This window comes from Labeo rohita, chromosome 21 (genome assembly GCF_022985175.1).
Source record: "Labeo rohita strain BAU-BD-2019 chromosome 21, IGBB_LRoh.1.0, whole genome shotgun sequence".
In the NCBI taxonomy this organism is placed as follows: domain Eukaryota; kingdom Metazoa; phylum Chordata; class Actinopteri; order Cypriniformes; family Cyprinidae; genus Labeo; species Labeo rohita.
In genome coordinates this window covers 14,737,469-14,750,266 of record NC_066889.1, presented here as the reverse complement: position 1 = coordinate 14,750,266, position 12,798 = coordinate 14,737,469, and the positions used below count along the sequence as shown (strand labels likewise).

Here is a 12,798-nt window from a genome sequence, read left to right as displayed (position 1 = left end):
GCTGAACAAGGTGCAGGCACTCACAGAGGACTGGCGGGCGGAGGCCTGTAGCTGCTCCTCTCCTGCCCTTCCCAGTAAGGTTCTATGCCAGGCAGAGGGGTAAGAGGACTCCTGCGGCAGGAAACACAATAGAGATGGGAGGGATAGGGACGGGGAGGGGAGGGGTCATGTTGGCCATCAATGAGGCTGCTTTCCATACAACCAACATAGCAGGAGAACAAAACAGTGACATGAAGTGAAGTAAAACCGGGAAAGCTTGAGGACATAAGAAACGATAATGATCAAGGGCACTGGATTGTTCATTTATTAAATGACAGAGTTAATCATCTTTCACTCGTTTTAGGGCCTGTGCATGCAGGGATGTCAAGGCCAGCTTGGATCCATGCAGTCTTCTTGTTTTGATATACCAGCAGACATTCAGTGGTTTATTCGAAATTCCTAGCAAAATCAGCTGATATACAGTGGAGCGCAAAGATCTGAGACTAAATGCTTCAGGTTTGCAATTTGAACATTTTTATTTAAAATGCTGATTTAAAGATTACTTCAAATGTTTGTATTAGTGCTGTCAAAACTAGCGTGTTAACGCAGGCGAATAATTTGTCCAATATATTTGTCCAACTCAGTTAATGCAGGGGCGGAGCTAGGGTTGGCCACCCCACTCACAACTGCTGCTTGTCTCTCTTTTTTCTTGACAAGAAGTGAGCTTATTTAGTCGCATGACTACATCAAATGGGAGACTTTTCAGTCGCACATTCCACTTTAGCGCCATGCGCTAATCAAACTAATGCGGGAAAGGTACAGGTGACGAGGGAGCAGTCAGATGAGATATTGTCAGGCTATGCACCAGTAAACACAAATTTTCCTCTTCTGACAGCAGTTATACTGTGCTTGTAGCACGGACACTTCAACTGCACACAGAAACGCGCATTGTAGCCTGTATCATTTCATATTAAACTATGAATGAAACTATGAGCATGCGTGTCAGATCTGCGTCACGTTCAGCAGCGGCAGCTCTTAAAGTAGTAGCAGCCAAATAAGCTAATAACCCAGCTGCTGTAATGCCTTATAATCAAAGAACACAAGAAAAAAAGAGGAAATCTTTTGTAGCTTCAAGGATTTGTCCTTGTAGTTGTTATTTTTGAAAATGTAATAAATGTTGTTAAAATTGAGCTTTCAATAATATTGTGTTGAATGGCTATAGTCAATGATTAAATATTAGGGAAATATTTTTTTTTGGAGACATCAGTAATATCAGTATATCAGTGATACTCACCTTCAGTCAAAAAATATATATATATTATTAAAAATATATTGTCTTTATGTTGTTTCTATATTAATTTGAAGATTGAATGTGAAAAACTTTAATGTTAGGTGGGATTATTCACAATTAATTGCAATTAATTTAAATTTTTTTTAAATCCATTCACAGCACTAATTACTATAATCATCATTAAATAAGTGTGCTTATTTAATTTAAAATAGTGACATTGGAATAGTATAGAATGTTTAGTATTTCTTATTTATTTGGCATTAACATTTCTTTACTTTGTATTTTCAAAATCCCCAAACTTTTCTTTTTTAAACTTTCTGTCTTTCTTTGCTGACACTGAATATCAGATTTTCAGTGTAAAATCAGACTTTTGCCTCCACTGTATAATTTTGCAAAGCAGAAGCCTATGTAAAAAGAAGTACAATAACTCAAAGTATATTTTGTGAATAAAGAACACTTGATGCCATAATAATACTGCAGATAAAAGCAGTAGTGTAAAAATAAATTCAATAATACCGCACTACCACAAAGAAACCATATCCCAGTATATCATGAAATAAAGTGAGGTGCGATAGCAGCATGTTTTTAAAGGGACAGTTCACCCAAAAATGACAATTCTGTTATTAATTACTCACCATCATGTCATTCCAAACCCGCAAGACCTTCGTTCATCTTCGGAACACAAATTAAGATATTTTTGATGAAATCGGAGAGCTTTCTGACCCTGCATAGACAGCAATGCCACATTCAAGTCCCAGAAAGGTAGTAAGGACATTGTTAAAACAGTCCATGTGACATCAGTGGTTCAACCTGAATTTTATGAATCTAGAAGAAAAAACAAAAATATCCTAATTTGTGTTCCGAAGATGAGAAAAGGTCTTACAGGTTTGGAATGACATGAGGGTGAGTAATTAATGACAGAATTTTAATTTTTCAGTGGAACTATCCCTTTAAATGTCACAGCTGCCATCATACCAGAGCTAACCCACTTAGCTGTAGACTACTGAAAGATGCATGTAGGAGGATCAAGTACTATAAATGTAATATCTGAGACTTCACTAGTCTAAATGTATTATTATAGAGCAGCAGTGTTATATGCTTTCTAGACACTTAAATCTTATCATTTGTGTTTCTGAAGCATTAAAGGACATCAGTAAAGTAAAATAGCTTCTTCTTGCTTGATTTAAGAGGTTTGTAATACTGTGATAGGATAATACTTAAAATACTAGATTATGTAGAAATAATATGAAGGAATACTACTGAATGTATAAATAAGAAAATCCTAGTCACCGATGTCCACTGTTATTAGCACTGGGAAGAAAGACAAACAACAGAGTTAGTGTAAAATATAAGTTAAGATGAGTTTGTTGCAGTGGTATACCGGAGAAGAAACTCCCTGCTCTTCAGTACTGTGTTATGATACCATGGTAAATGCAAAATAAAAATATGAAAGCATTATAACAGGCATTCTCGGAAGCAGAGACAAAACAGCATGCTCATTTACCATGGTAGAGAATTCATAGATATTGTTGTTATCACCCAAAGTTCACCCAAAAAGAGTTCTGTCATCTGGGCTTTTCAAACTACATTAACTCTGGATTATCTTTTTTTTTTTTTTTTTTTTAAAAAAAAAAAAAAAAAAAAAAGGTCTTGACACTGGGTTTAGCTAAATGTCTCACTAGTAATTTTGAAAGGCGATTAGAACCGCTTTTAATGGAGGGTTATGAAATACTGCCTGATGTTAAGCAAAAAACAACTAATCATAAAACCCTCAATGCTTTAAATATTCATGTGCTCATAAGCAGTTTAAACTTAATACTGACAGAAAAATTTCTCCCCCACCATAGCTCTAAAACCTTATTTGAGCGAATGAAATATGCACATACAGTATCTATCAGTTTTGAGACACATAAGAACCACTTTCGGGTGAACTATAGTATCCTGTGAGGGCTTTTTGGTCAGAGAGGACTCTGTTATTGCACAATGCATGATTATTATTCATCTTCACCAATAAATTGAATGTCTTTTATGAAAAAAAAAAAACACTTTTATCATACCTATGCACTTCAAATCACATGTTGCACAGATGTTGCATATCTTTTACAGTGCTTGTACTGTACCAGCATGTTTTACACACTCTTTTCAGTGTCTGATTGTTGCCATGGGAACTCAAAAGCAGCAGGTCACTTTGAATCAGTGTACTATGAGGATGAACCTGAACCCAAGACTACAGTGCTTTCATTACCAGGGTAGTAAGAGTCATCAAAAACCATGAATTTTCATAGGCAGGTCAACACCACAGTCAATATATCAAGCAGGAATACATAAGCAGCATTTTTTTCCTACAATAACTAATAATTATCTAAATCTCACTGCAAAACACTCATGTCTCAAATTGCTCATTAACAGCCATGAAACACAAAATCAGTTACAGAAAAATAGGCCTTTAATGAATGCTGTAAGGCACCAATGAAAATTTCAGCTAAATTCAGCTCAGGTCGTTTTCCAGTCCTACCCATTTTTCTGTCACCTCTCAATTGGTAATTAACCGAAGAGGCCAAAATAATAATAATAATAATAACAAAGAAAAGAAAGAAAGAATTTCTTTGAAATTAAAGGGTTACTCCACCCCAAAATGAAAATTTTGTCATTAATCACTTACCCCCCTGTCGTTCCAAACCCGTGGAAGCTTCGTAATTTTACCAAGCTACAGGAATATTTTTTGTACGCGAAGAAAACAAAAATAACGACTTTATTCAACAATTCGTCTCCTCTGCATCACCATAGCACCATTTTGGATAGTATTCCCTGTACGCAAACAGCGTACAGGGAATACTATACTAATACTATACTTATGGATACATTTTCTCCGCTTATTTACACTTTGATTCAAACGAAAACAGCGTATCCGCATGACGCAGCTGACAGAGAACTGCGTACGCTGTTTGCGTACAGGTGATGCAGATAAGATGAATTGTTGAATAAAGTCGTTATTTTTATTTTCTTTGCATACAAAAAGTATTCTTGTCGCTTCATAAAATTCAGATCGAACCGCTGATGGCAGATGAGCTATTTTGACGATGCCTTTCATACTATTTTTGAGTCCTGACAGTGGTATTTACCTGGCAGTCAATGGGACTGATATTTTTCATCCAAAATATCTTAAATTGTGTTCCGAAAACAAACAAACCTTTTACGGGTTTGGAACGAAATGGGGGTAAGTGATAAATGACAAACTTTTCATTTTGGAGTGGAGTAACCCTTTACTGAAAAAAAAAGTCAAATGTTGTGGTTAAATGTGCAGCATATTTCGAATTTTGAAGTAATTAAATACAAAGTTAGTTAATGATAAACTCCATATGGCAAAATGAGCCAATGGTGTTTCTGGTAAACATACAGTGCAAAAATTGACCTTATTTACCCCTACAGCAATCTTTCCTCACTAATATGTTGTTTTATACAACAGTTCTTTCTGGTCCTCGAATCTGATTGGCTGAGAGGAGTGTGATATTCTAGTGATAACAGAACTCCAATTGTTTCACTTTTTGTATCACTCTGCTTGGGCTATTTCTCACAGCGAATGCCTAAATCCACTATAATTTTATAAATAATATTGTTTCTGTGTCACAGAATGTAGTTTTAAAGGTGCGGTGTGTAAATTTTAGCAGCATCTAGCGGTGAGGTTGCGAATTGCACATAGAGAAGCTACGGTGACTGACACAGGGCAAAGATGTTGTCGTCTGAGACAGCAAAGAACGAGGTTTCTTTACAAAGGTAAGTTAAGGAATTATATTTACTAAATTATTCAGTAAACCAATATGTTATTGAGAATATTACTGTTACATGTTCATCTTGTCAGCATTTTATTCGCAAGAACAACATAGTGACGAAACATACTCTGTACAGCGGTTTGTCCATTTAGGGCTACTATAGAAACATGGCGGCGCAAAATAGTCACTTCCATGTAAGGGCACCCGCGGTGTATGTAGATAGAAATTGCTCATTCTAAAGTAATAAAAATATAATTGTTCATTATATTTATACACCTCTGAAAACATAGTTGTGTTTATAATATTAATAGAAAATAGATGTCAATAGATCATGTTAAATATTACACACTGCACCTTTAAGAGTTTTTTTTTAGGCAAGAATGTACTTGTTTAGACTTTAAATATCAGGTTTGTTAAAAATATAGAAAAACAGAAATGTCTTTTAACTGAGCATTTGAAGTCTTTAAACTGCCAAAAATGTGAAGCTTTTATTATTAGATTTAGTTGGTTAATTTCAGAAATATACCTCTTTAAATATCACATGAGACCCGGAATTAGTGAGTAAGATTAAGATAATACATTAATGCATCTGCTGTAAAGCAGTGATTCCCAACCATGAGGCCAACTAGGATGTCTCAGCAAACAAAGGTTTTAAAAACCAGCATTCAATCAAAATGTTTATTAATTTAAAGAATTAGTTCACTTACAGAATAAAAATTTCCTGATAATTTACTCACCCCCATGTCATCCAAGATGTTCATGTCTTTTTTTCTTCAGTTGAAAAGAAATTAAGGTCTTTGAGGAAAACATTCCAGGATTTTTCTCGATACAGTGGACTTCAGTGGTGACCAGCAGTTTTGAAGGTCCAAACTGCAGTTTCAATGCAGCTTCAAAGGGCTCTACACGATCCCAGCTGAGGAATAAGGGTATTGTCCAGTGAAACGGTCATTAAAATGTATATACTATTTAATCACAAATGCTCATCTCGCACTAGCTCTGCAATGCGCATGCACAACTTCACACCTTACATAATCATGTTGGAAAGGTCACGTACAGTTCGTTCTTTGTCTGTGTACTTTGTTTCAAATAGTAGGGTAGGGCGAAAAACTCCATCTCATTTTCTCCACCAACTTCAAAAAACGTCCAACATTGTTGTTTTACCTTCTTTTGTAAAGGGCGTTTGACTTTCGCTTTGTAAGCACTGAGTTGGTTCTTCCGTGTACGTTACACGTGACCTTTCCAATGTGACTACTTAATGTGTTAAGTCGAGCTAGTGCAAGATGAGCATTTGTGGTTAAAAAGTATATAATTTATTTATTTATTTTTAGGTAATACGACCCTTATTTCTTGTGTAGAGCCCTTTAAAGCTACATTCACACTGCAATTTGGACCTTCAACCCATTGGCTCTCTTTGAAGTCCACTATATGGAGAAACATCCTGGAATGTTTTCCTCAAAAACCTTAATTACTTTGCGACCGAAGAAAGACATTAACATCTTGGATGACATGGGGGTGAATACAATAACAGGACATTTTTATTCTGAAAGTGAACTAATACTTTAATTTACCCCCTCAACAACTGTTCAACTGTTTGTTTTTCCCTTGAAGAACCAGGATTCACACAATCTTGGAAGACCTGGATATATGAGGAAACCTGAAGGATATATGCGAACACAAAACCAGTCTTAAGTAGCACTTTACAATACATTGTATTGGGCAAAATTATCGATTTTTCTTTTATGCCAAAAATCGTTAGGATATTAAGTAAAGATCATGTTCCATGAAGATATTTTGTAAATTTCCTACCGTAAATATATTAAAACTTAATTTTAGATTAGTAATATGCATTGCTAAGAACTTCATTCTGACAAATTTAAAGGCAATTTTCTCAATTTTTTTTTTTTTTGTTTGTTTTTTTTTTTGTTTTGCACCCTCAGATTCCAGATTTTCAGATAGTTGTATCTCGGCTTTCAGTTGATGTATAGATCTCAATTTAAAAAAAATGACTCTTATAACTAGTTTTGTGGTCCAGGGTTACATATGAGGAAGATGAATATACATTTTACCAGTTATGCCAAGCTCTAAAATATTTTATTGAGTAAATTAATTTGTTACTCTGAAGAACAATTCTTCGATTTGGATTTTAAACTGGTTTGAGAGATTGAAACATTTTTACACAACTAGACTATAATACAGGTACTGAAAAAAATAAAAATAAATAATATAAACACTGTATTTTTGATCAAATGAATGCAGTTTTGGTGAGCATATTTTTTTTTATTTAACATACTTTTTTGGACAATATTTATTGTTTGATTTGGATTTTTAGTAAACTGCTTTAAGAGAGTGAAACATTTTACACAGCTAGACTATAATACAGGTACTGAAATAAAATAAAAAATAAAATACTGTTTTTTATCAAATAAATGCAGTCTTGGTGAGATTAATTTTTGTATTTAACATACTTTTTTGGACAATATTTATTCTTCGAGTAATACAGGTACTAAAATAAAAAAAAAAAAAAAATAAAATACTCTATTTTTGATCAAATAAATGCAGTCTTGGTGAGCTTTTTTTCTAATTTAACACACATTTTTTGGCCAATATTTATTTTTTGATTTGGATTTTCCATAAACTGGTTTGAGAGATTGAAACATTTTTACACAACTAGACTATAATACAGGTACTGAAAAATAAACTAAACTAAACTAAACTAAACTAAACTAAAATACTGTATTTTTAATCAAATAAATGAGGTTTTGGTAAGCTTTTTTTTTTTTTTTTAATTTAACACATTTTTTGGCCAATATTTATTCTTTGATTTGGATTTTCCATAAACTGGTTTGAGAGATTGAAACATTTTTACAAAACTAGACTATAATACAGGTACTGAAAAATAAAACAAAATAAAATAAAATAAAATAAAATAAAATAAAATAAAATAAAATAAAATAAAATAAAATATTGTCCTTTTAATCAAATAAATGAGGTCTTGGTAAGTTTTTCTTTTCTTTTTTTTTTTTTTTTTTTTTTTTTAATTTAACACACATTTTTGGGCAATATTTATTCTTTTATTTAGATTTTCCATAAACTGGTTTGAGAGATTGAAACATTTTTACGCAACTAGACTATAATACAGAAATAAGTAGAACATTAAGGCCCCAACTAAAATTCTGAAATGCAATTATTTTAAAAATAATTGCATTTCAGAATTTTTAAAAGTTAAACTATTAAGTTAAGTTAACTATTTTGGTTACAGAAACTGAAACTTTTAAAATAATATTAGGGCTAGGGGGGCATTTAAATATTACTGTGGACAATAGGGAACCTTACCATTTAAAAGGTTGAGAACCGTTGATCTAAAGTGCAAATTAGACAAGAGAACTATTTAGAAATCCAGACTAATGGAAAAATGAAGAAACTGCTCTTTGATGAAATTAACTTAGACCGTCCAGTCCATGAACACACTACATCCATGAATCACCGGCCTACCACTGAGCAGTAATTAATGGGTCTTCTAATAGGATCTTTAAACGAGAGGGCGTGCCTGTCAGATGCCTTGATTTATGAAGCACACTCCACTCTCTGTCTGAATAAACTGAGGTGCGAGTGGAGAAATGGAAAGTTTTTAAAAAGACTACTTACGGAGTCTCCACGCTCTTTCTGAGGTGTGTTATAGACAGAGGGGGATCTGTTGAAGACAAAATCAGATTAGAGATTTCAAACACGCATAAAAAGATCAGTGGTGTGATTGTGGCAACTGCCTGTTAGTTAAACCTCTTCATACTGCAAGAGAACAAGATTGTGGGAATGCCTTGAATGTTAAACATGAAAAGTTTCTCAGTGCTTTCCAGAACTGCTTAGACAAAAAATTCAGCATTCAGTTTGAATCGCAAGTCCATCATTATGGTAAGAAGGGCATGGGTTCGGATGAGAAAGAGGAGGGCATTCTGACCACGAGGGCACCACTAACCTCGTCTCCGCTTGAGCTTACGCCTTCTCTGTTTGTTGACGAAGCAGGCCGCTAGCGTGCTGAAGAGGATGGCTGCTGCCAGGAAACAGATGGTGGCCACAATGCCTGCCACCACCGGCCGCGCCAGCCCCTCGTCTGGCACCTCAGGCGGCGGGAAGTAGTCTGAAAGATACAAACAAGATCGCCTTCAGCACACACACACAGAAGCGCTTTCATTCTAAGTGTGGGCTGTTTCAACAATAAACCACACAGCTCATTCTGAATGATTTAGTTAATAAGAGGGAAGATTTGAAAGATTGAAACAATGAAATAATCGTCAATCTTATTTAGAAAGACGTTCAAAATACATACAAAATCACCCTGGGATGCTTTGAGAAATGAAAACAAAGACTGAATGGCAGCCTCGTGTTTGTTTTGACTTCAAGTAGTGATTGAATTCTGACTGCAGCGCATAAACTATCTATTTAGGAAATTCAATCACTCAGAGGTGACTGTCAGTCACTGGAAAGCGGTAACAGAACAAGGACAGTCAATGAAACAGAAAAATAAAATACAATAAATAAAAAATAAAATGAAATACTGTTTTTCAGTAAAATTGGATTGAGAGATTCAAACGTTTTTACACAGCTAGACTATAATACAGGTACTGAAAAATAAAATAAAATAAAATAAAATCTACAGTAAAATCTACAGTTTTGGGCCAATATACTAGACCATAAGACATGTACTGAAAATAAAATAAATTAAAATTAAATTCAAAAATACTGTGTGTTTTTTTTTTATTAAATAAATGCAGTTATGGTAAGCATAACTTATTTTTTTTATTTAACATACTTTTTGGACAATATTTATTTTTAGAGTAATACAGGTACTAAAATAAAATAAAATAAAAAATACAGTTTTTTAATCAAATAAATGCAGTCTTCGTGAGCATAATTTTTTACTTTTTGGACAATATTTATTTTTAGAGTAATACAGGTACTAAAATAAAATAAAATAAAATAAAATAAAATAAAATAAAATACTGTATTTTTGATCAAATAAATGACCATAATTTTTTAAATATATTTTTTGGACAATATTTATTCTTCGATCTGGATTTACCATGAACTGTTTTGAGAGATTGAAACATTTTTACACAACTGGACTATAATACAGGTACTGAAAAATAAAATAAAATTAAAATAAATAAATAAATAAAATAAAATACTTTTGATCAAATAAATGAGGTCTTGGTAAGCTTTTTTTTTTTTTAAATTTAACACACATTTTTTTGGCCAATATATATTCTTCGATTTGGATTTTCCATAAACTAGTTTGAGAGATTAAAAACATTTTTACACAACTGGACTATAATACAGGTACTGAAAAATAAAATAATAAAATAAAATAAAACACTTCAAAAGTTTGGGGCAATAAACTGATAAAGACTTTTTAAAAAAGATTTTAAAAAGTATAGATTCTTTCGAACTTTCATTTAAAAATCCTGAAAATTATTACAAACACAAAATTATTAGACAACACAGCCGTTTTCAACATTTATAATAATAAGAAATCAGCATATTAGAATGATTTCTGAAGAATCATGTGATGCTAAAGACTGGAGTAATGATGCTAATTCAGCTTTGCCATCAATACAAAAAATGCACGTTAAAATATATTAGAACAGTTATTTTAAACTAATAATATGTCATAATATTACTCTTTTACTGTATTTTGATCAAATAAATGCAGTCTTTGAGAGCAAAAAAATGTTCTTGTATTTTCAAAATTTAACCTACTTTTTTTCAAATAATATTTATTCTTTGATTTGGATCGACTGTGGTTTGAGAGACATTTTTACACAACTAGACTATTATAAAAAGGTACTGAAGTGAAGAGACAAAAAAGCTTATATTAAAACAAAAAGCACAATGCCTCCAATATTTCTGAATGTGGACTTATTTTAAAACCCCCAAAAAATGTTCATTCAGACAATCCAGCAGATGGCAGCAGAGTCTCATCAGACCATCACTATTTCAAAGTCAGCTCATTCCATTAACGTTTGTGTGGGCCTAAACAAAAATGTCACAGTATAATATGATATTATGTGCAGTAAATCTCACAGTACAGATTCAAAACCCATATGGACTATAAAAATCCTCAGAGCACTGACCTGTGCTGGAGACTCCCACTACATTACTGGGCTCACTGACAAGGTCCTCCATAACCGCCATCACTCTGAACTCATACCAGGCCTCCTGCAAAACAATGCAGAGACATTTACAGCGTCTTTCCTTTAACTAGATGAATAGATCACTCAATCCACTGAAAGTTCAGTTGCAGTAGATTAGAAAGAATTTGCATCTAAATGTGACAAGATGTGACAAATATCCGAATATAGATATTAGAAATACAAAGAGATATCTTCTTTATTAGGGTTAGAAAAAATAAAATAGGAATGCCAATACAAGCTTTCTGTCAATTTTTTGAACTGGTCATCACAGACATACCTGAACCAGGTCTCTTGCCAACAGCTCTGTCTCTCCTGCAGGGATTGCATCATCAAGAACATCCCACCTCTCCCCGAGGCGGAACTCCATGATGTAGTGATCAATTGGCGACGTGTGATTGGCTGGAGGGATCCAAGTGAGTAGGACTCCCTGCTGTGTCCGGTTGGCTGTGAGGCACCGTGGTGGGGTAAGCAGCACCAGTGGTTCTGGGGTACTTATAGGAAATACTAGAGGGAACAAAGTAACAAAGTCATGCTGATTTGATGCTCAAGAAACATTTCTTCTTATTAATGTTGAAAAAAAAAATTGTGCTGCTAACATTTTTGTGGAAACAATGATACTTTTTTTTATTTAAAATAACCAGACAGATCAAAAGAGCAGCATTAATTTGAAATATATTTATCTATTTATATCATTATAAATGATAAACTAAACCTGAAACTGAAAACCATAAAAACATCTTTCTTACTATTATTTAAAAAAATAAATGTTAACTGAACAAATTAAATAGTAAAAATATAAAAAGTTAAACCTGTCATTGTAATTTAGTTGAACTTGATGAAATAAAATTACTGAAACTAAAACAGAAGTAAAAATGATATATACACAAAAAAACGACTAAAAATGACCAAAAACACAACAAAATCAGTAAAACTTGAGCTAAAATTAAAATAAATACAAACGATTACACTTTTAATGAAAACTATAATGGTATCTCAATTATACAAAAATAATAATGTTTTATGGTCGCATTTTGTTCAACTTTTTAAATTAATATTTGCTGAATAAAAAGTATTAATTAGTATAAATAGTATAGTATAAATTACAATTGACCGCAGACTTCTAAACTTTACATATATATATATATATATATATATATATATAATTTATTTATTTTTAATCACTGTATGCTAATTTTGAATACTTGATTATGGCCATCTAATGGTCAATTCAAGTAAATCCTAAAAACACTAATAATTAGATTTTTTTTTTTTCAAAATAAATATAAACATTATAAATATTTACATATAAAGTTATGATGCCTAAATTCACTTGTAGCATTTAAAATGACGGATTTTCAGTTTTCAGTGTTTTATTTCCAATTTATTAAGATAAAATATTATTTTTAATATTTTGTAGTATTTTTAATATTAAATACCCATTTATAAGTTGTTGACAATAACAATAACAACTATCAGCTTATCAGTATTAGCCAGAATTTTAATATTTGTGCATTTCTAGCATTAACAAAATATATAATGTTGTGTAATATAGGATCATGTATTTGGAGCT

The 12,798-nt window shown here is 32.6% G+C and overlaps 1 protein-coding gene across 5 annotated transcripts in view; it reads right to left on the bottom strand.

Moving 5' to 3' along the window:
- Positions 1-12,798, bottom strand: part of igsf9bb (immunoglobulin superfamily, member 9Bb) — a 143,139-nt gene that overhangs the window by 23,367 nt on the left and 106,974 nt on the right. For 3 of the 5 annotated variants that reach the window (XM_051093246.1, XM_051093247.1, XM_051093250.1), the window contains exons 14-18: positions 11,506-11,732; positions 11,169-11,253; positions 9,014-9,175; positions 8,686-8,731; positions 25-111 (exon numbers count right to left, since the gene is read on the bottom strand). In XM_051093246.1, coding sequence (XP_050949203.1) covers positions 25-111; positions 8,686-8,731; positions 9,014-9,175; positions 11,169-11,253; positions 11,506-11,732 — 607 coding nt within the window. The remainder of the gene's footprint in view (positions 1-24; positions 112-8,685; positions 8,732-9,013; positions 9,176-11,168; positions 11,254-11,505; positions 11,733-12,798) is intronic. The other 2 variants (XM_051093248.1, XM_051093249.1) reach the window with 1 other exon arrangement.